Genomic DNA, 19,908 nt, shown 5'->3' with positions numbered 1-19,908 from the left:
GAATTTTGAATGTGTAGGTCATAATTTAAACTCCAAAAACTAATAATAAAGTCATAATAGCAAGACTTGTTTGAACCTCATAATATTGTTGAAACTCTGATAAAATGTTATTGAGTTTGAAAAGGTATAATAATGAGTGGATAGTCTTATTTATCCTACTATGAGAAACTTATATCAAGATTGAAATTTTGTCATATCTCAATTCTTATTTTTTTATCCTCTAAATACGAAATGAAGTTTCCATTGAAATGAAGCACAAGAATACATTGCATTGTAGAAATTAACAAAACAAAGTCTGCTGCATGGAAATTTCACTTCAATACTATGTAATTAAGGTCAAAAAGATTTCAACATAATCTTCAAATTGTTCAAAACTAACTTTATGTAGTATAAAATCTCCAAAAGAAATGGATTTTTTGGTTGCAAAAGGAATAATTAATTCCCATTTTTAATTAATTGACATAGCTAATTATTGTTAATTGATCACTTACTCCAGATGACTAAACTTTGCATGCAGTGTTGTCTTTATTTTCAATTTTCAAAGGTCTTCTTCTAGAAAAAAAATTAGTTCTTTTCTGCATCAAACAATTTTGCTCATGTCTGTAACATTTGTAAGAATATATTTTTCAATAGTCAAATGAGTCATAAGAATACTAATGGCTAATGGGCTATATCCTATATGTTTCTCTGATTTGTATTTATTTTTTATTCTTCCTATGTTCGATATTTATTTTGAGGTCCTACTAAGATTAATTAATTTTAATTTGCATTGGAAAAATCTACTTTCTATAGCCAAGTACGTATGAAGTTTGGTTTTGTTTGACCGTAGATTTGCTTCTTTTTTCAATGCTATTTGTTGTGGTTTCAAATTACAAAACTTTATAATATGTGCCCAAGAGAAACTTAACCCTCATCAAGGAGGGTAGCAAAAGTTTAAGCAAGTTCTATTTTTACTGTTCGATTAAAAAATTACTTTTGTTATTGGGCTCCTAACAAATATTTAAACAAAATTGTCAATATACACATAAATATGTATGAAAGTTACTGAGTTATGAAAATTCGTTCTCACTTCTCACTACTGTAGATCCGCCCCTGAGATAAATTATTGTTAGAGTGTAGCACCCTATACCCTGAGTATCATTGACTATTTGAGCAGGAATTAAGGTAGAATATTACTTTTGTTTTATAAGATTCGGCTAGTCAATATAAGGGTTCTAATTTACTACTTACTACTAATTTGTTTTTTCTTTTTCTTTCTTTTCTTTTGTTCATACATAGATAAGAATTTATAATAGTTTTCTAGTTCTTCTAGTCTTTGTTGATTTTTGAGTGTTACATGAAGTATAAAAAAAAAAAGCTTCTTACAAGTTGGAAATCTGACTCAGGAGCGGGTTGGGTTGGGGTTGTGGACTGTGACAACTATTGCAACTAAGTGTGGAATTTGGTAGTTGGATAAGAAACAAGTTATTCATTTATTAATTTTCGTATAACCTATACAACGTTCCGTAGGTATCTTGAAAATAAGATATTCATTCATGTATAAAATTAATATGACCTTTGGTAGACAATTAGAAACTCACATAACTAGTTAATACATGTATAAGTTATAATTATGAGGGAATCTATGCATTATTTTATGCATGATAGAAGATGGAATAACTAATAAATGTATAACTAATACATAATAACTAATTTCTGCATAATATATTACATAGATTCACTCATAACTAATTCCTACATTACTAATACATTCATAACTCTAACCCGCTATTAAAGTGTTTGGTACGAAGGAAAATGTTTTTCATGGAAATTTATTTTCTAGAAAATGTTTTATTCTTGGAAAATAAGTGAGTGTCTTACTTAATTTCTAGTGTTTGGTAAGTAAACAAGAAAATATTATCCAATAATATCTATATGTTATCTAGCAAAACATTATGCAGACAGATAGGGATGGAAAGTGAGGATTTCGGGGGTGCATGGGAGTGGTGGGGAGGAGATAATAAACTTGGAATGTCACTTATACAACTTGTTTTCGCTACTTCCATTAGAAGAATTAGTAAAAAAAATTCATTATTATTTTGATATTTTCAATGTTTTGATTCTCTAAATATGACATGAAATTTCCACTGAAAAGTGTATATACTAGAAATAGAAATCAAAAGATATCAGTTGCATGGAAATTTCAGTTCAGTACTATAAGGTCAAAATATAGGTCGCTATCGTCAAAGAAAGCATTGAATAGACTTTTTCCTATAATCTTCAATTTTTTCAAAAACATTGCTCTCACTTTATTCGTATAATCTCCAAAAGATTTGGATTTTTCTATTGCAGAAGGAATAATTCCCATTTTTTTTTTATTGTTTTAACTAATTGTTAGTTGACTTGTACTCTGGTATGAACATACTGATCAAATTCTATAGCAAATGTCAAACTGCACACTAAGACTCAAAAGATGAGTCAGAATTTTAATTTTATTGGTTCTACATTCTAAAACAACTGCTTCAAGTGTTAATAACTGAGTTCTAACCTCAATATTAATGAATTTCTTAACACAAAGCAAAAGTTACTGGGTTCGACCGAACCTATATCCCAGAGTTCTAGCTCCGCCCATGCTCAAAGAGCTTCAAGACTAGGAATAAAGTCTAATTTTCTATATAAGTAGAGGTGAGGGTCTAACCGAAACAACCTTTCTATCTCCACGAGGTGATGGTAAGGTCTGTGTATACTACACCCTCCTCATACCTCACTTAGTGGGATTTTGCTAGGTATGTTGTTGTTTTCTATATAAGGAAGTTTGTGGCCATTACTTTCTATCTAAATTACCTCTCTTCCAAGAAAAGGTCTCATCACAAATTAATAATATGTCTCATCATGACAATTTCAGTGCACCAATGCCATGGATTGGGAGGTATATTGTAGCAGCATCTTTGATATGCATACTTGCAATGTTAGCAGATGCAGTACAAGGAATTAGAAGGCGAAAATTCTGGCTTCCATGCAAATTTTTCACTTTTAATGCTGCTTCATTGACATTGTTAGGGGTTGTAGTTAAGTTGCCACTTGATCTAAACAATCCCATGCCAGGGAAAATTGATCAGATGGCTAAACTTAGCAGTGTTGTCTTTATGTCTACAGCAATGGCTAATTTTATGCCATCGCTCGCGCTGATGGATAACAAGGACATCCTCATGGGCATGACAGCATTGGGTATTCTTGTGATCACCCTTGTTGTTAATGTCTGCATTGAATTAGGCACCGGTATTATCTACTCGGAGAAAACAGAACATATTGTTGTTATGCTTTCTATGGTTTTTCTATTTGTGATCATGTGCTTCTCCGCGCTTACAGTTCCAACTATTAAAAGTTATTTGGAACTGGAGTACAGAGAAAGAGGCAACATGATTGAAATTGATGATCCAGTAGACGGTGAAAAACCGGTTGAAGTGAAACTGAAAGAAAATTTGAGTAAATTTTTTGTCATGGCAAAAACAGGAAATCCTCAGTTTGTGATGGCGCGTTCTGCTACTTGTGCTGCTTGTTGTGCTATCTGTTGTCTGAATTGTCTGCTATTACTGGAAGTGTCATTCCGTGACAACTTATTTGATGCGCATGTGCTGTCCATGTCTGATTACAGAAGATCAACATATTGCATTTCGAGGATTCAATCCGCTGGAGTGGCAGTAGGCACAGTATCCTCACTTATCAGATGGTTTGCCATTGCTACAATTAAATCGTCAAGCAAAAGCATAAGCATTAAAGTAGAAAGGCATTGGCTTGAGAGACTGAAAGATTGGAAAGATAGTCCCTTTGCCCTGGAAATCAAGAATCCAAAATGCAGAAAGTTAGTCCAGCAGATACAAAATATAATCTTGCTAAATTGCATAAGAGTACAGATACTAATTGTTGTAGTCAGCAAGATAGTGCAACTATTCCCTATTCTCCTCCTAAGTTTGCTACGTTCGTGCTTTTATTCTTCCTCGCAGTGCAACAACATAATCAACTCTGAATCAGAATCAGCAGAGAATCTGGAGGAAGACATCAGTCGATATGTTTTACATCTGGAAGGCGAGGAGGAGCTGACTCTGGTGACGGCGAACAAGAGGGATGACACCACTTGGATGATGGAAATTGGTAGAAAACAGCAGCCAAAACATCTCATTGAGCTCTTGCAGAAACTGACTGATTTTAGAGGAGTCAGTAAGTTTGACATCAACCACTTTCAAGAGCCACATATTGGTTGGAAAATGTCTATAGTAACTTTAACAGCAATTGCCACAACAATTCCTAAAATTGATCACAAAATGGTGGACAGTCTCTTGCTTAGTGTCAGCCAAGGTCTCAAGTATGTCAGCTTCATTGAAGATATCCTTGGAACCAATGAAAACTCGGAGAAAAATAAACAAGCAGCAGACGTAGTATGGTTGGAGCTATATCTATATCGTAGATGGCTTGATCAAGATCTGCAAAAAATGGATCTTCAAGGAAAAACAAGCAAAGAGATTCTCGACAATTTTGCAGACATAGCGCAAGACTACGCCACAAAAGATGATTACTCAAGAAAGCTAACTGAAGTTATAGCAGGAAACTCTATGTATCAAATGAGCCAAATCATATTACAGGACAACGAAAAAATTGATGATCAGACAGAAGTGCACTTATTCAATCATATATCTGCTATGATTGCAAGTGTACTTGGTGCTTATTTGATCAATATGCCTTGTGCTATTACTAAAAAATGTTCTTCCAATGCCATAGAGATGAGGGAAGAAAATGTCCAACATGCTATTCGTCTTCTTGGTGAAACTGAAGAAATAATAAAATTCATTCAGCAGCATGAGAAAGTTACTCCAACTAATTCGTCTAACAGTGACTCGGATTCTTCAAGTTTAGATGAAATTAGAATACCTATTGAGTAATGTATAATAAAAAGTGAGAGATATGCATAGTAGTTGTTCATTATATTTGAGCTTCTCTTCTCCCAGTTTTGTTTGAATTCTCTTTCAAATTTTCAATACAATAGCAACTAATTTTGTGTACATTTCAACTGCAATAAGTTTATCTTTGGACTATAGTTGTTACAACTTGTGATGCATTGGTGCTTTTTGGTATTATGATTACTTTAAAGTCCCAAAGAAGAATGAGTCCCCTGTTTTTTGCTTAATAATTTCCCAAAAAGAAATAATAAAAAAGGTAAGTTGCTATTACTAGGAGTATTAATCATGTAGAGTAGAAATTTCCATGAAACTCCAGTCAATGTTGAAATGGGTGGATTATATGCTTTGGAAGAATAAAGACCTTGACTTTGAAAACCAATGTACACCAAAGTTTGTTCAGTATAAAGGAAGATGTTTTCCTTGGAAAATATTTTTTCAAAAATATAATTCAGTTTCTTATTTATTTTCTTGTATTATAAATAAAAAAAATATTATTTTAAAAGAATTTATATACAATAAAAGTGCTACCCGGCGTGCAGTAGAATACTATCTGAGGTAGGGGTGGAGGTAGAGACTGTGGGTGGGCAGTGGGGGGATGGGGCCTAGGAGGTGATCGGTGAGGAGAATACAATCAATGTGGAAGTTGGAATGTCGTCATTTCTTTATCCTTATTTTTAAATAACTTGTTTGTCCAAATAAAATATTTTCAATTTTTTTAACCAAATCGTACATGAAAAATTTGAAAAACATACCCCGCGGAACACACCCCAATTGTATTCTAATCGTGTAAACAAGTCAATTTTTCTGTTTTAAGGTAATTTTCAAAGAAATTAGCTCAAAATTTCTGTATCATCTGGCAATTATTGTGGATGTATGTGTAGATTTTTTGTAGAGTTTCCATTTCTGTACGTCGATATTTGATCTTCCCATCTCTATTGCATGTTCATATATTTTCTTCTCCTACATTTATGTTGTGTACATTGATAGTATAATGAATCTTTTATTGAGTCATATTAATTTACGTGACATTTTTTTTTTCTTTAAACATTTTTAAAAGAATGATGTTTTTCTATATTTACTAATAGTTTGATTTTAATTTTCCATCTATTACACAAACATTAATGACTTATTTTGAATTACGAATTTCAAAAGTTCTTTTTCATTCTTAAATTTCATGTTCAGTCAAACACTTTCATATAAATTGAGATTGGGGAAATTAATACATCATTTAATAAGTTTATCTTGTTATAATACATTAAATATTATTTATTCTAATTTCTAAGTTTTGAGACAATGCTATTAAATAGAGCGTCTCTAATTATCTTTTAAGTGACATAACTGTTTAAGTAATTTTAAACACTACTGCAATCTCAATGATAGAACAAGATGATCACATGCACTACACTAACATTATATCTGAATGCAGGTCAAAGCCAATCCACACATTCAGGGAGCAGAACAGGGTTGCGGACATACTAGCTAAAAGGGGAAGGAGTTTGCAGACTAGTAATGGAAGGGTGCAGATTTTTGAAGTAATTTTATCTTGTTAGTACACATAACATAAATTCTTATCCATTATTGTGACTACAAGTCAAAATTCGAAACAAGCACCATGACCATAATCAGAACATTCAGACCAGACAAAACTAGGTAGATGTAGTATGTACATACAAGTACTCTTTTAGACAAGTATGTAAAATAATCTAAACTATAGTTGAAATCAGCATATTGCCCATCATGATTATGTTATTATCATATAATAATAATGGTGGTTAGAAAAGAAAAAGAAATGTCATTTTTTCGAATCTTCTACTGATTATGCATGAAAAACATGTGGAAAGTTCCGATTTAAAATACAGTTTTGTTTGTCTTGATAAAATAGAAGCTTCTACTCATAGTGCATATGCATAATAGTACTGTTGGTAACATATATATATCATTAACCATGTGCTTAAGTAAGTTTTCCTCATTGTATGAAGATTAATAATAGTTTGTAATATTGTATCTGAATTGTTAATTGAAATGAAGTGGTATTATCTCTAGAGAATTTCTTCCTGCAATAGTTTGTAGCCTATTTACTTAAAAAGAAATTGGGAAAAGGGTATAATATACTCCTCAATTTCGCTATTTAAAAGTTGATAGACCTCTCGTTATGAAAGTGACTCACATATATCCATATTGTTCTATAAACGACTCACATATATCCATACTGTTATATAATTGCTCACATAATATTTATTATAGAACAATTATTTATTCAATTTTAATAAATAAAAGATTTAATAGATTATATATTCATTTACTTATGTAATAAATGATTTTAGTGTATAGAGTTTTGACTTATACTTAAATCATTGATTCTTGTAAGTATATTTTTTTTGTTCGCAATCTAAGATGGAAATCGGACAATCTATTGGATGACTGTAGCAAATATATTTATCTTGATTATGGAGATAGTAGTGTTCCAATTTTGTACTAGTGCATTTTGTATGTATTGAACGCGATCAAGTAGCGATAAATGTTTTAGACTGACAAACAAAAAATATATTATCTAAATTACTATTAAATGTACTTATATTCTCAATACTGATATAACTACTATATATATATATATATATATATATATATATCATTTTGATTTATTAAAAAGGTGAGATCCTGAGATAGATTAATACGCCTAAGAAATTGAATGATAATAATGTATATTGGTGAAATAAATTTCATATGCATTACTACATTCAAAATAAATCTAGTACATGCAAGTACTAATTAAAAAGCTTTTAAAAAATATATATATATTCCATTATTATTCCCGTAACATAGTTAATTCGTTACAAATTGAGAACTATTATCATGTGTTACAAAATATAGGAGAACCTAACTGCGATGAACAATGGCAGCCATGAGTTGCGTATTTGAGAACCACGACATATTAAGTGAAATATTTACACAAACATATAGTTATCAATAATTATGAGCGATGTAGCTTGAAAAATACATATTCAAGTATATTTCATGCATGTAATTAATCAAGCGCATTCATGTACTTACATAAGTATGAAATATATTTATCGTCACATATGTACTAATTATTTGTCTGGTTTTGATTGACATGAAGTTTAATAAAGTAAAGATTTTATTTTTTAATTTTGTAGTCATAAATTAAATATATATAGGATGTATCAAAATTATCTTTAATTTGTGGTCTTAAACATGTCAGGTGGAGGTTTGAAATCAAAAAGTTATAAAAAAAAATACAATACTTTTTTCTTAAAATGAAATAAAAAAAAGTGATACAAATAATTTGAAACAAACGAGTATACATATATACACATTATGCATACCACAACAACAACAACAACATATTCAGTTAAATTCCACTGAATAGAATTTGCAAAAGGTAAAGTACATATAGACCTTATCACTATTTCGTGGATACAGATTATGCATAGTGACCCAAAAAAAATACAATATTTTGTAGTTAAAGTAAGATGAATACTAACTTGTGGTTGCCATGAAGAGAATAGTGAAAACAACACCAAACTTAAGTAATGCCATTCAAGAGATGATACTAAATACTATAGGAAAATGTTTGTGTGAGCGTCTTATTGCTCATGAAGGGAGTAATTTATAGACTTCCTCCCATATTAGTGGACTAGCTCTCTAGAATAAGCATTGTTTTATTTATTTTTAAAAAAATTATTTATCTAGTTAGATTGAGCTATAGACATTTTTACCAAGAAATAATGTACTCTAGTACATTTCTCCAATGCAACTTTCACATATAGCAAACACAAAAATTATATTTGTATGTTATATCTATAATTTGTATAATTGCGCTCCATAGCAAACTTTATGTTTGCTATGGCTATTTCGCTATACATATATACAAAAGAAGCAATTATATAATTTGTTTCGGTATACATATACAAAAGAATCAATTGTATAATATGTGTTTGTATAAAGCGATAAAGAGAGAAAGACAAAAGAAAACTGGGTAGGGGAAGATCGTATTTGTATAATCATAAGTGTATAAGACGAAAATATATGCATTTGTATTTGTATATACAATTTTATCTCGCTTTATACAAACACAAATGTAATGTATACATTTGTGTCAGTATAAAGTGAGAGAGGCGAGTGAGAGTGGCGAGCGAGATCTGGGAGAGGGGAGAGAGGGGAACAAAAATATATGTATATATACAATTTTCTCTCGCTTTATACAAACACAAACACATTTTACACATTTGTGTTTGTATAAAAGCGAGAGAGACTGCTTAGCGAGAACGAGAGTGGCGAGCGAGATTCACCAGGGAGAGAGGCGAAATAGCAACAGTTTGCTATGGGGTACAATTAATACAAATCAAACTATGGTTATAACATTTAATTTAAATTAATAGTTTGCTATTATATACAAGCTGGCCTGATTTTAAATATGTCAGTTACCTATATAGAGATGTATGGATTCATTAATTATTTCTGTCACGATCCAAAGGTTAGTATAACCTAAACTAGTCAGATTCGTATTGTTTTTTCTAAATATTATATAAACAATATATATGAATTATATACATCAATGATACATTATTATACAACACATATATATACACAATTATATATTAGGCATATAATATCGATACATAACATATACATAAATCATTTTAATTAAATTTATTTTTTGCCGGCCTTACATTATGGTAAGAAACCCAATAAAAAATAGGAGTAATAAATATTAGTACAATTGAAACATGATTAGTTTTTTTTTTTTTGGAAGATACATGTGAAAGTTATTGTATGTGAGACTCAAGAAACCAGATCCACTCGCTTTGCACTACCAACATGACAACTAAAATATTCTATTGAACAAAACATGTATACACCTCAAGATTTAATTTTAATCGTACATGCAAGTCCTTATATTAATTAGGATTCTGATTCAAATTGTAAAAATAATTTTTCGCGTAGGAATTTTGAAAAGAAAGCCAATTTATAGTCCTTCAATCGATTGTGTGCTTTCATTTGGCATTGAGGTGTGACTAGAGTCCGTAATTTCAGCTCATATTATCAAATCAGTTCAATAGTAATATTTCCTTCTCACTAAATATCTTCAGTTTTATGTTGTAAATATCGAAGTTATTCAACCGTCAATAAGGTAGGAATCATTAAAACACTAAATCATTACTTTTGATTAATCATAATAAGAAAATAGATTTTTTGAACGTTTCAATTATCTCGATTATATTTTTCTTTTGTATCAGTTCATTTGGATTTACTTTTAGTAGTTTTTTTTTCAAATGAAAAAGTCACATAAGAATCTCAACGTTACTAAATTGTCTCATTTAATTTGCTTATAAAATGATAGCGATCCTTTATATGATAAAAATATACAAATGAGTTATATTAACTTTGATGGTTAATATTGACGAATTACGATGACTTTCATACGTAGAGCAACGCGAAGAATTTGTCACCAATTGTTTTAATACAACTTAATACGTACAAATTTTCAAAACAAATTCTTCAAAATATACACAATTCTTTAATAGTAATATGCTTAAGTATAAGTATTGTTTAAATAAAATTTCATACAGTATATTATATATACTTGGTTTGAAATTTATTCTCCAATTATTTCACCACAATTTTGGGATGACAAATATAATTATCTTAAAAACGTTATCGCCGGAAGTAGTATAAATATATAATGGAGCTAATTATAGATCCGTTATTTCTGGAAAATGCTTGAAATTTTTTATTTCCTTTTTCATATTTACAATACCTAAATACACAAATACTTAGAGCTGTCAATATGGGCTGACCCATTTCATCCAGGCTAACCCATACAAGCTTTGCAATTTAACGGGTCAAGCCGGGCTAGCCCATTTTTTGTGTGGGCCAGAAAATGGTTGGCTCGGCCCACAAGTACGTGGGTTACGGGCTTTGCCCGACAATCCCTCTTTTCTTAAAATATATTTTATATAATTTTTTAAATTAAATTATAATTTAAAAATATTATCATAAATATCGACAAGACAATATTACATGGGGTTAGTGTTACTACTTGTTAATCAAATACACAAATAACATTATCTATATAATATTTATTAAGTTTGATTTCAAGTAAAAACATAAAAAGTTAAATAGAAATATTAACTTAATTCTTTTCCAATGATCATTATAAAATACAAAAACTATGACAATATTCCACAGGCTATGACCTATGTAGTGATTTCCTAAAAAATTTAGAAATTTTTTATTTTATGTAGTACATATTTTATAAACATAATTTGTATTTAAATTATAATATTTCAGACTTTAAACATATTTTGAGTGTAGACTCTTGTTATTTTGAATACTCTATTTTATTTTTATTTTTTAATTAATTTTTATTTGGCCCACGGGCCGGCCCTATCCATATTTCTCAAGCCCAACAAATCGACATGCTTATTCAGGTCGGGCTAAAAAACCCTTTTCTTAAATGGACTCCAAAAATTGTAGCCCAGTCCTATCAAATCACGGATTAGGCCAGGCAGTCACAACGGGATTAGCCCATATTAACGGCTCTACAAACACTATGATAAATAAAGAATTTTGCTACAATTATCTAGCCACAATTATATATGTTTTTATATTATAGTTGACGACAATAATATTTATTAGTATCTATAACTAATACTCTAATAAATGTAATGCCGCTAAAAGACTTTTACGATTCTAATGACATTAACTAAATATTTTTACAATAATTATTTAGTGGCATTATTTATTTGTCTATATTATATATTTAACGATAGTAAAATAATATAATATAAGTGGCTGATACTAACCACGATGTTGATAGTTTTACTCAAGTAACTAAGTAATAATAAGGCTGGCCTCAAGGATAATAATGATCTTCATAGTTCATACTATCATAAATGAGAACATTTCTATGGGCATCAAGAATGCAACAGATTAAACCAATACTCTAATACATGTTTGCAAAAGACTTAAGCGATAAATTACTGCTAAAATTTTTTGTGGCGATATTAGAAAATAACTTAATTACTGCTAAAAATTCCTATACCACATATACAAAGTTATAGTAGATGTTGAATTTTCTTGACTTCTTCGTATGTTTATTTTTTATATTATGAATCTCTTTAGTGAATATTCTGACAGAGAATTTAGGTTGGACACATGGTATTAATTAATGGAGAGACATTAAAATCATGTCAACTACTAATTGCCATGCCAAGAAGGCAAGAATTGAAAACCACAAGATCCCAAATATCATCAGTGAGCTTTGAGGCTCTGTCTTTATCAAGTCCAGAAGCATCCTTCCCACTTTCATATAGCTTGGCCATGACCAATACTGATCCTTCATTATATATATATATATATATATATACGTTAAGAACATAAAATGATATTCCCTCCGTTCACTTTTACTTGTCACGTTTCGCTTCACGAAAATTAATTTGACTAATTTTCAAAGCTAAACTGAATTAGATTAATTCAATATTTTAAATTTTAATGTTTGAAAACTATACAAAAAATATTACTATATAAGTTACAAATTGTAATGAAAAAATGCTACACTTTAAAATATTGATTAAAGTTCTTATATTTCGACTCTCGAAAAACGAAATGATAGGAGAGCGGCAGAAATTGAAGAAAGATAGCCAAGGAAAGACTATAAATTTATAAAATAGGTACATGTCATCTGCAGTTATATAATAATAATTATTATCAATAAGATTGTGAGTGAGTGGTAAAGACTCTTTCATCCTTAATCAGAAGTCTCAAGTTCGAATCCCCTTGAATATGGAATCACGTATGTTAGGGAGTGCTACCGATTTTCTTATTATTATTACTTTCCCTTTCTCTACATGAATATTCTTAACAAAAATAGTACTCTACGTAGCATCTTGAGGACAGGGTTCACGTGACCAATTTAACCATTACAAAATTAATATTCTTTTGTTGTTAATTACTTACAAATTAACACTTTATATATTTGGTTTAATATTGTTTGATTAATGCGCTATTAGTTCATAAATCAATGTAGTAATTAACACAACTTAATCTTAACTTATTCCTGCATGTCATTCTCTGCCTCTCTAGGAGCCATTAATAGGCTATAGGGTTATCTAGAATTGCATTAATATGCCAGCTTGTCCTGATATCTCTCTATATCTAATGCAAATAGCCCACAATATGGACACGTCCCTCTCTAAATTTTCTTGATCACTAATAATTAGTCACTCCCGATGTTCTAATTTATGTGACATTACTTAATTAGGCACAAAATTTAAAAAAGACAGAATGATTTTTGAAACTTGTAAATTTAAATAAGTTGTAAATATATTTGTGTAATTATAAACTTGAACTGTTTCAAAATATAGAAATATGACATTTTTAAAACAATATAAACTAAAAACAAAAATGTACTACATTTTAAAAAAATTTATTGAGAGTAAGGGAAGAGATTGCAATGTGGGAAAGCGAACTCTCGCNCATTACTTAATTAGGCACAAAATTTAAAAAAGACAGAATGATTTTTGAAACTTGTAAATTTAAATAAGTTGTAAATATATTTGTGTAATTATAAACTTGAACTGTTTCAAAATATAGAAATATGACATTTTTAAAACAATATAAACTAAAAACAAAAATGTGCTACATTTTAAAAAAAAATTATTGAGAGTAAGGGAAGAGATTGCAATGTGGGAAATCGAACTCTTGCCAATAAGATGAGAGTTCAGGTAGTTAACCAACTAAGCTATTAAGATTCCAAAAAAAAAAAAGTGCTGCATCAATTTGGACATGGAGCATAAAATAGCAAAACACAAAAAAACTCACATTTTCCATCTATAAATTCTCACTCACTTGTTCATTTCCAACACCAAGTACCCTCTAATTAGCTCTAGCAAAAAACACACTTCCCAAATTTTCACTTGTAAAAATGGCTAAGGCTATTGCATCATCATCCATTGCTCTTCTCGTCATCACTTTGAACCTTCTCTTCTTCACAATGGTTACTTCAACTTACATCTCATGTCCACCAAAGACTCAACACAAGAATCCCCCATCAACATACCATAAGTGCCCAAAGGACACACTAAAATTAAAGGTGTGTGCCAATTTATTGAATGACTTGGTGCATGTTGTTATTGGAAGCCCATTATTGTCATCAAAGAGTTCATGTTGCTCTCTTATTGAGAATCTTGCTGATGTTGATGCTGCTGTTTGTCTTTGCACTGCCATTAAAGCTAATGTCTTGGGAGCTCACCTTAATGCTGCTCTTTCACTCAGCTTGTTGCTCAACAACTGTGGAAAGACTGCCCCTAAAGGTTTCAAATGCGCGTAAATTATCAAACCATTTCTGTGTTTCTTCTTTTTTTTCATTTGGATTTAAGTTATATATACTGACAGTGTAAATAATTTTTGCACTATCAGTATTATTTATGAGTGTATATGCATGGTTTGCTTATTTTTTTAGTAAATATGTGTGGAGTTATTTTATTTGGTTTGAATTAAGGAAGGCTCGTCCTATCCTTCTTTTCGGTCTGTTGTATCCCATTTTTATCAGTTATGAAAATGATATCTTCTGATGAGATTAATAAAAATGGATATTTATGAATTCAGGAGCGGATCGAGAGAGTCAAGTGAATTTAGACGTTTTTGTCTATATTCTGTATATATATATATAGAATATAGATAAAAAAAAACAAAATCTTGTGAATGGAATTGAGGCTCCTGTCCTCTGGTTTTTTTCAGTGCTAGATAATATGGTTTTTTTTTAGAATAATTTATATCGTTTGAATATTAACCAGAGATAAACTAGTAGTCCCTCAACTATTGACCGCCTTAAAAAGAGGAAAAATAAAAGCAGCCTATTCCTCAACCAAAAGCAGACTACATTAGGAAAAATAAATTTCATTTTATTAATATTTTTGGTTAAGGAAGAATGCATGCAGCCCACTGAATAGGATAAAGTGGTTCTATAACAATTGATACATTGAATTTTCTCCAAAAGGTTCAGTTTTTTTTTTGGTAATTAAATGATTTTATTTACCAAGTGAACATTACAAAGCAGAAAAAACTTAGCAGGCATGGACATAAGCTCCATCCTTGCTATCTTCAACCAACATTCTCATTTTACCTTTTACGGATATATATTCATAGCATGTAGTCTATTGGCTAACTTAGGATATCTACTACCTCGTCCATGCACCTCCTGGATAATATACCTAACAATTGTGCTTGTCTGCTGCTTCTTCTGTGTGAATATCCTGCTGTTACGTTCTAGCCACAGATGAAATTGTGTAAAAAGAAGGATTTTCTTTTGACACTTTGAAGATCAACATTGTTGATTGAAATAAGCAAATACCATGTTGCAAAGTGAAAAAAATAAAGAGGAGAAATGAAAGTTAACATTAAGGTCAAAATCTTAGCAGGTCAAGGCTTTCCCTGCCCTGCCCTGCCCTGCCACATTTACATCCCTAAAGGTCGCAAGTAATTAATACAACGTTGCTTTAGAAGTTGGGCTCATTTGCATAAGGCCAACTTAATAACCTATATATGATCTCAAGTCTCAACTATTGTAGACAGGGCTAGTAAAGTTTGGATAAAATGTGATGTTCATCTCTTCAAGTTATGTATATATCTTTTATAAGGAATGAGAACAGGAAATGACTAGTCCTTTGCAGAGAAATAGTAATTCAATCAGTAAGTTTATATACATAATAGATAGGGTAGGATCCAATTACTACCTTCCACTCTTGGAGGTGGTCTTTCAAAAATTCGAAAAAAGTAAGGAAGAATGTCACTATTATCTTGAAATATTAATTGACAGAACCAAAAAAAAAAAAAAAAACAATCTTATGTACATTGTTTTCAGGGTTGTGTATGGAATTGAGGTTGTTGTCCTCTGATTTGTGTCCGATTATTCGTATAGCCGAAGTTGAAATGTTCATGTAGTTGTTGTCCAGGACTGTCTGGTGTGAGAATATGATCCCCATGCCCCATTCCTACATATTGTTGCACTACTAACACTGAAACAATTGCTGCATTATCTGATGATGCTAATAGATCTCCAATTGCACCTAGCTCCGGGCACTCGCTCCAATCAGTAAGTCCTGCTGTCAATGGCGATATGGTGCCTTGTCCTCTGCCAACTATGAACAGGTCATGTGATTGATCTATAGTCCTTATTGCTGCTACTGTCTCTTCTCCGTGATTCACTACTCTGTCAATGTATACAACTGAATCATCATTAGCTGTTCTTAACCTGAACGCGCTGACATAGTCCTCGTCTAGCTGTTTTTCTTTGTCGTCATCTGTTACTATTGTTAGTACATTTGGATCATTCATATTACTTCTTCTTGAACCTGATCTTGCCTCTTCAAGTGCAGATTGTCCAGGGAGGAATCTCATGACGGTGAGGTTGATCCCGGGATGTTCCCTCATTCTCAATCCGTAGGACAATGCTTCACGATCATCCGGTCCACCAAAGAATAGTACAGCCACATGGTGAGAAACTTGATTTGCTGCTAACCTTGTGGAACCACTTAGTCCTCTGTCGACAAGTATCCCAACAGAACAAGGTGCATTTGCTAATACATTTTGGTTTATCGTTCGAAAATTTGGATTTGTGATTTCCATTCCACCATCAACTGTTTGCTGCTTGTGAAAAGGAATGATTAGAAAAGCCACTCGTTTGTCCTCAGCCACGGTGCAAATGTCTTCGTGCATGGTGGAGTAAGGGGAGATGGCAGTGAGGGGTTGCACGGAGACACTTCCAACATGTTGCTCAAAGTTCTCGAATGCATTGATAATATGATCCGATTGAGCTTGAGTTCTGTTAAGCGCTGGCCTGCCAGATTTTCGTGTATTATGGACGATTAGCATGGCAGACGAGCGTCCAGTGAGCTCGACAAGGTGGAGGGCATATATACATATTGGAGATTTCTTAGTAGGACAAGATGCTTCAAGAAGATTGATGATTGTTGGAACATTTCTAGGTGTATGGATGCAAGCCAGTACCCTGAATTCGCTATCTGGTTTTGTACTTTGAACTGTTCTTCTTTTATATGGCGCGAACTTTCTTGCTGGCTTGTAAATCAGCGTCACGAATGGGATGATAATTGCAGTCATAAGCACAGCTGCCACAACCATAATTGCAAAAGATTTGTCATCAAGAACCTTTTGGTCTTTACCAACATTGATCACAATCATCTCAATGAGTCCTTTGGCATTCATGAGGAGACCAAGAGTAATGCCTTCATGGATTGGTATTCTGTAATACAGTGTTACAAGGAATGTTCCAGCAATCTTTCCAACACAAGCTAAGACTATGACCAGAGCTAATATGGCCCATGAACCAACTCCATCAATGGCGCTAATCTCTGTCTTGAGACCACTAATGACAAAGAAAAGAGGCAACAAAATCCCCGAAACAAAGTCCTCTAACTTTTCGATAAGTGTAAGGCCAAGAGGACCGTTAGGAATAACCAAACCAAACATAAAAGCCCCAAAAATAGAATGCATTCCAATAGCATCTGTTATAAATCCACATATCATGACTCCTGAGAGAATGATACATATAGAGAACTCACTAATGGATTCGCCTTCTGGAGTTCGCTTTATCATCCATCCAATTAAAGGCCTGATAATTATAACACAGAAAACAACAAACGCTGCTGTAGAAAGAAGTACCCAAACAGAAGTCAAAGCCATAGTTTTGTTCTCAGAAAAGGCAATGGCAAACGCCAAGAGAATCCACGCGAAAATATCATTTATAAGAGCAGCCGACATGGCTATCCTACCAATTTCACTGTTAATAAGTTTCAGCTCTGCAAGAATTCGTGCAAGAACAGGGAATGCAGTAACAGAAAGTGCAACACCAAGGAAGAGCACGAAAGTCCCATGTTTAGTCTCTTGTGTACTTTTATGCAACATGAAGGAAAATGAAACCCCTATAAGAAATGGCACTACCATCCCTGCTAGAGCTATAGGTATCGCCTTTTTCCCTGTTCTTCGGATAACAGCAATGTCCATTTCTACTCCAACCAGAAAAATAAAGTAAAGAAGGCCTATATTTGCCATTGTCTCAAGCACCATCACACTTCGTAGAGGAAACACTGTATCAGTAAAACTTTTACTTCTTCCTAATACCGATGGCCCCAAAATTACACCACCCTGTTAACATTGAACACAACATTAGTCTATTTAATCAAATAAATATAACAATCAGGGGCGGTTCAATAGAATTAGTGGCCTAAAACCAATATTTAAGCCGCCCATCATAATAACAATCTACTAACATTCACATAAAACCAGATAATCAACATCCATCATCTTATTTTATAACCATTCGAACATCAAATTTTCTCAAGATTATGACAAATGAGAATGACATAAATATATATAGAAAGGAAACTTACAAGAATCTCAGCAATAACACGAGGTTGTCGAAATGGTTTCAAGATGAAAACGAGAATACGAGTAAAGATAACAACTAATGTCAATTGCAAAATGAAGAGTGGCAATGCATAATCAAGTGGATTTTCACCCTGCCATACTCCATTCGTTGTAATCATGGAAGGTGAATAACATACTATGTTTTCCTCTGTTTTATTTCCCACCGTTACAACGTCTGTTGCCATTTTGCCTCTCCAATGTTACCTTGTCCTTATTCAAAAATTAGATCCAAAAAAATGATAAAACATAATATCTTGTCGACCATATAAAATCATCACGAACATGCATGAGTACGTGCTACGTTCTTGAATGAGTAAAAAATTCCATGAAAGAAGAAAGAAAAAAGGGAGAAAACAAACATAAAAATTTTCAAGATGGAAATTAGGTTGATTGACTCATTTGAGCGCTAAATCTTCTATGGTCCATAATTACCATTGGAATAACAAAGGCAATGTGGCATCTCTAATATGCTTTGAAAGTTTTTTTCCTTTTTTTTCGATATTTATTTCCACTTTTATATTATGTCTTGTTCTTAATTTATTATCATGATTCATTTATGTTTATGTCTCGTTAATGCATGATTCATTGCATTCAAATTAATTCACGTTTATATTATGTTAATTTCTAATGATGATGGTTACAATTAGGTCAAACTCAACTCTGTTTATAAAAATACTGATCATTTTAATGTTTACTCAGCATGGATTGATATCAAACATAAAAAAGTTAGGGACGGCTCAAGCTAATTGGTGGTCTAAAACAAAAAAATAAATCGAAGGCATAACTTTTTTTTTCTTCTTACAGTTGATAATTAAAGTTATTTCATTCATTTTAATAACAAAGCTTTATTTTTTCTATGGTCTTAATGTATATATATTGTCATGCCCCATTTTTCGCAAAACAGGTTAGTGCAACGACCTAACAACTCATTTAGGGTTATTTTAAGAGAAGAGTTGTCACCTAACGAATTAAAGGCGCGTTAGGGCACCTATCTAACCTAACTAATTCTAATTTCACTTAAGGGTCTGCGAAACCATAGATCAGGTAATGGTCCAAGTTACCTCGAGAGGAAGGTGTTAAGCACCCCTCGAGGTCCATAATTGTGGGTCCCGACCATATCTCATACAATTTATGTGGGGGTTACAATTTGACAAATAAGGTCTCTTATTTAATTATTTTGGTTGGACTAGATTAAGTAATGAAAAAATTAGCTATTAATATAAACAAGTAAAGCGTTTAATACAAATAACTGACATAAAACAATTAAGGAGATGAGCAAGGAAGTACACAAGTATATAGAAGAAGAACATTTTTAATTAATTAGATACCCCAAATAAATACAAACAATTTTTTTAAAAAAAAAAGGGAAAAAGGGGAGGCGGCGACTGCCGTCCGGTGGTCCTCGCCAGAGCACGGGAGAGAGAGAAGAGAGGATGCGGCGGCGCTTTGGTCTGAAAGAGATGGAGAGGAGAGAATGAAAAAATAAATTAGGGCTTGGGATCTTTGG

At 32.0% G+C, this 19,908-nt stretch overlaps 3 protein-coding genes across 3 annotated transcripts; 2 read left to right on the top strand and 1 right to left on the bottom strand.

Moving 5' to 3' along the window:
- Positions 1-2,861: 2,861 nt before the first annotated feature.
- LOC125851669 (uncharacterized) lies at positions 2,862-4,916 on the top strand. Its single transcript, XM_049531437.1, has one exon. The coding sequence runs from the start codon at positions 2,862-2,864 to the stop codon at positions 4,914-4,916; it is 2,055 nt and encodes a 684-aa protein (XP_049387394.1).
- Positions 4,917-13,804: 8,888 nt separating this feature from the next.
- Positions 13,805-14,452, top strand: LOC125851686 (14 kDa proline-rich protein DC2.15-like). Its single transcript, XM_049531458.1, has one exon. It carries the CDS (start codon positions 13,882-13,884, stop codon positions 14,284-14,286), a length of 405 nt encoding a protein of 134 aa, XP_049387415.1. The 5' UTR covers positions 13,805-13,881; the 3' UTR covers positions 14,287-14,452.
- A 1,363-nt stretch (positions 14,453-15,815) lies between these two features.
- Positions 15,816-18,861, bottom strand: LOC125851668 (cation/H(+) antiporter 15-like). Its single transcript, XM_049531436.1, has 3 exons — positions 18,834-18,861; positions 18,365-18,591; positions 15,816-18,119 (listed from the first exon to the last, which is right to left on the bottom strand). The coding sequence occupies exons 1-3, from the start codon at positions 18,859-18,861 to the stop codon at positions 15,816-15,818; spliced, it is 2,559 nt and encodes an 852-aa protein (XP_049387393.1).
- Between the last annotated feature and the right edge of the window lie 1,047 nt (positions 18,862-19,908).

This window comes from Solanum stenotomum, unplaced genomic scaffold (genome assembly GCF_019186545.1).
Source record: "Solanum stenotomum isolate F172 unplaced genomic scaffold, ASM1918654v1 scaffold28496, whole genome shotgun sequence".
NCBI lineage: Eukaryota > Viridiplantae > Streptophyta > Magnoliopsida > Solanales > Solanaceae > Solanum > Solanum stenotomum.
Note: the sequence above shows the minus strand (reverse complement) of the source record. Positions and strands in the feature narration are given on the sequence as shown.

Bases quoted from the DNA above. Each gene is read 5' to 3' on its own strand.
- LOC125851669 (XM_049531437.1), top strand. From the start codon at position 2,862: ATGTCTCATCATGACAATTTCAGTGCACCAATGCCATGGATTGGGAGG.
- LOC125851686 (XM_049531458.1), top strand. From the start codon at position 13,882: ATGGCTAAGGCTATTGCATCATCATCCATTGCTCTTCTCGTCATCACT.
- LOC125851668 (XM_049531436.1), bottom strand. From the start codon at position 18,861: ATGCCACATTGCCTTTGTTATTCCAATG. The intron at 18,592-18,833 runs GTAATTATGGAC...AACATTGGAGAG, and splicing joins TTGCCTTTGTTATTCCAATG to GCAAAATGGCAACAGACGTT. The intron at 18,120-18,364 runs GTAAGTTTCCTT...CAATGTTAACAG, and splicing joins GTGTTATTGCTGAGATTCTT to GGTGGTGTAATTTTGGGGCC.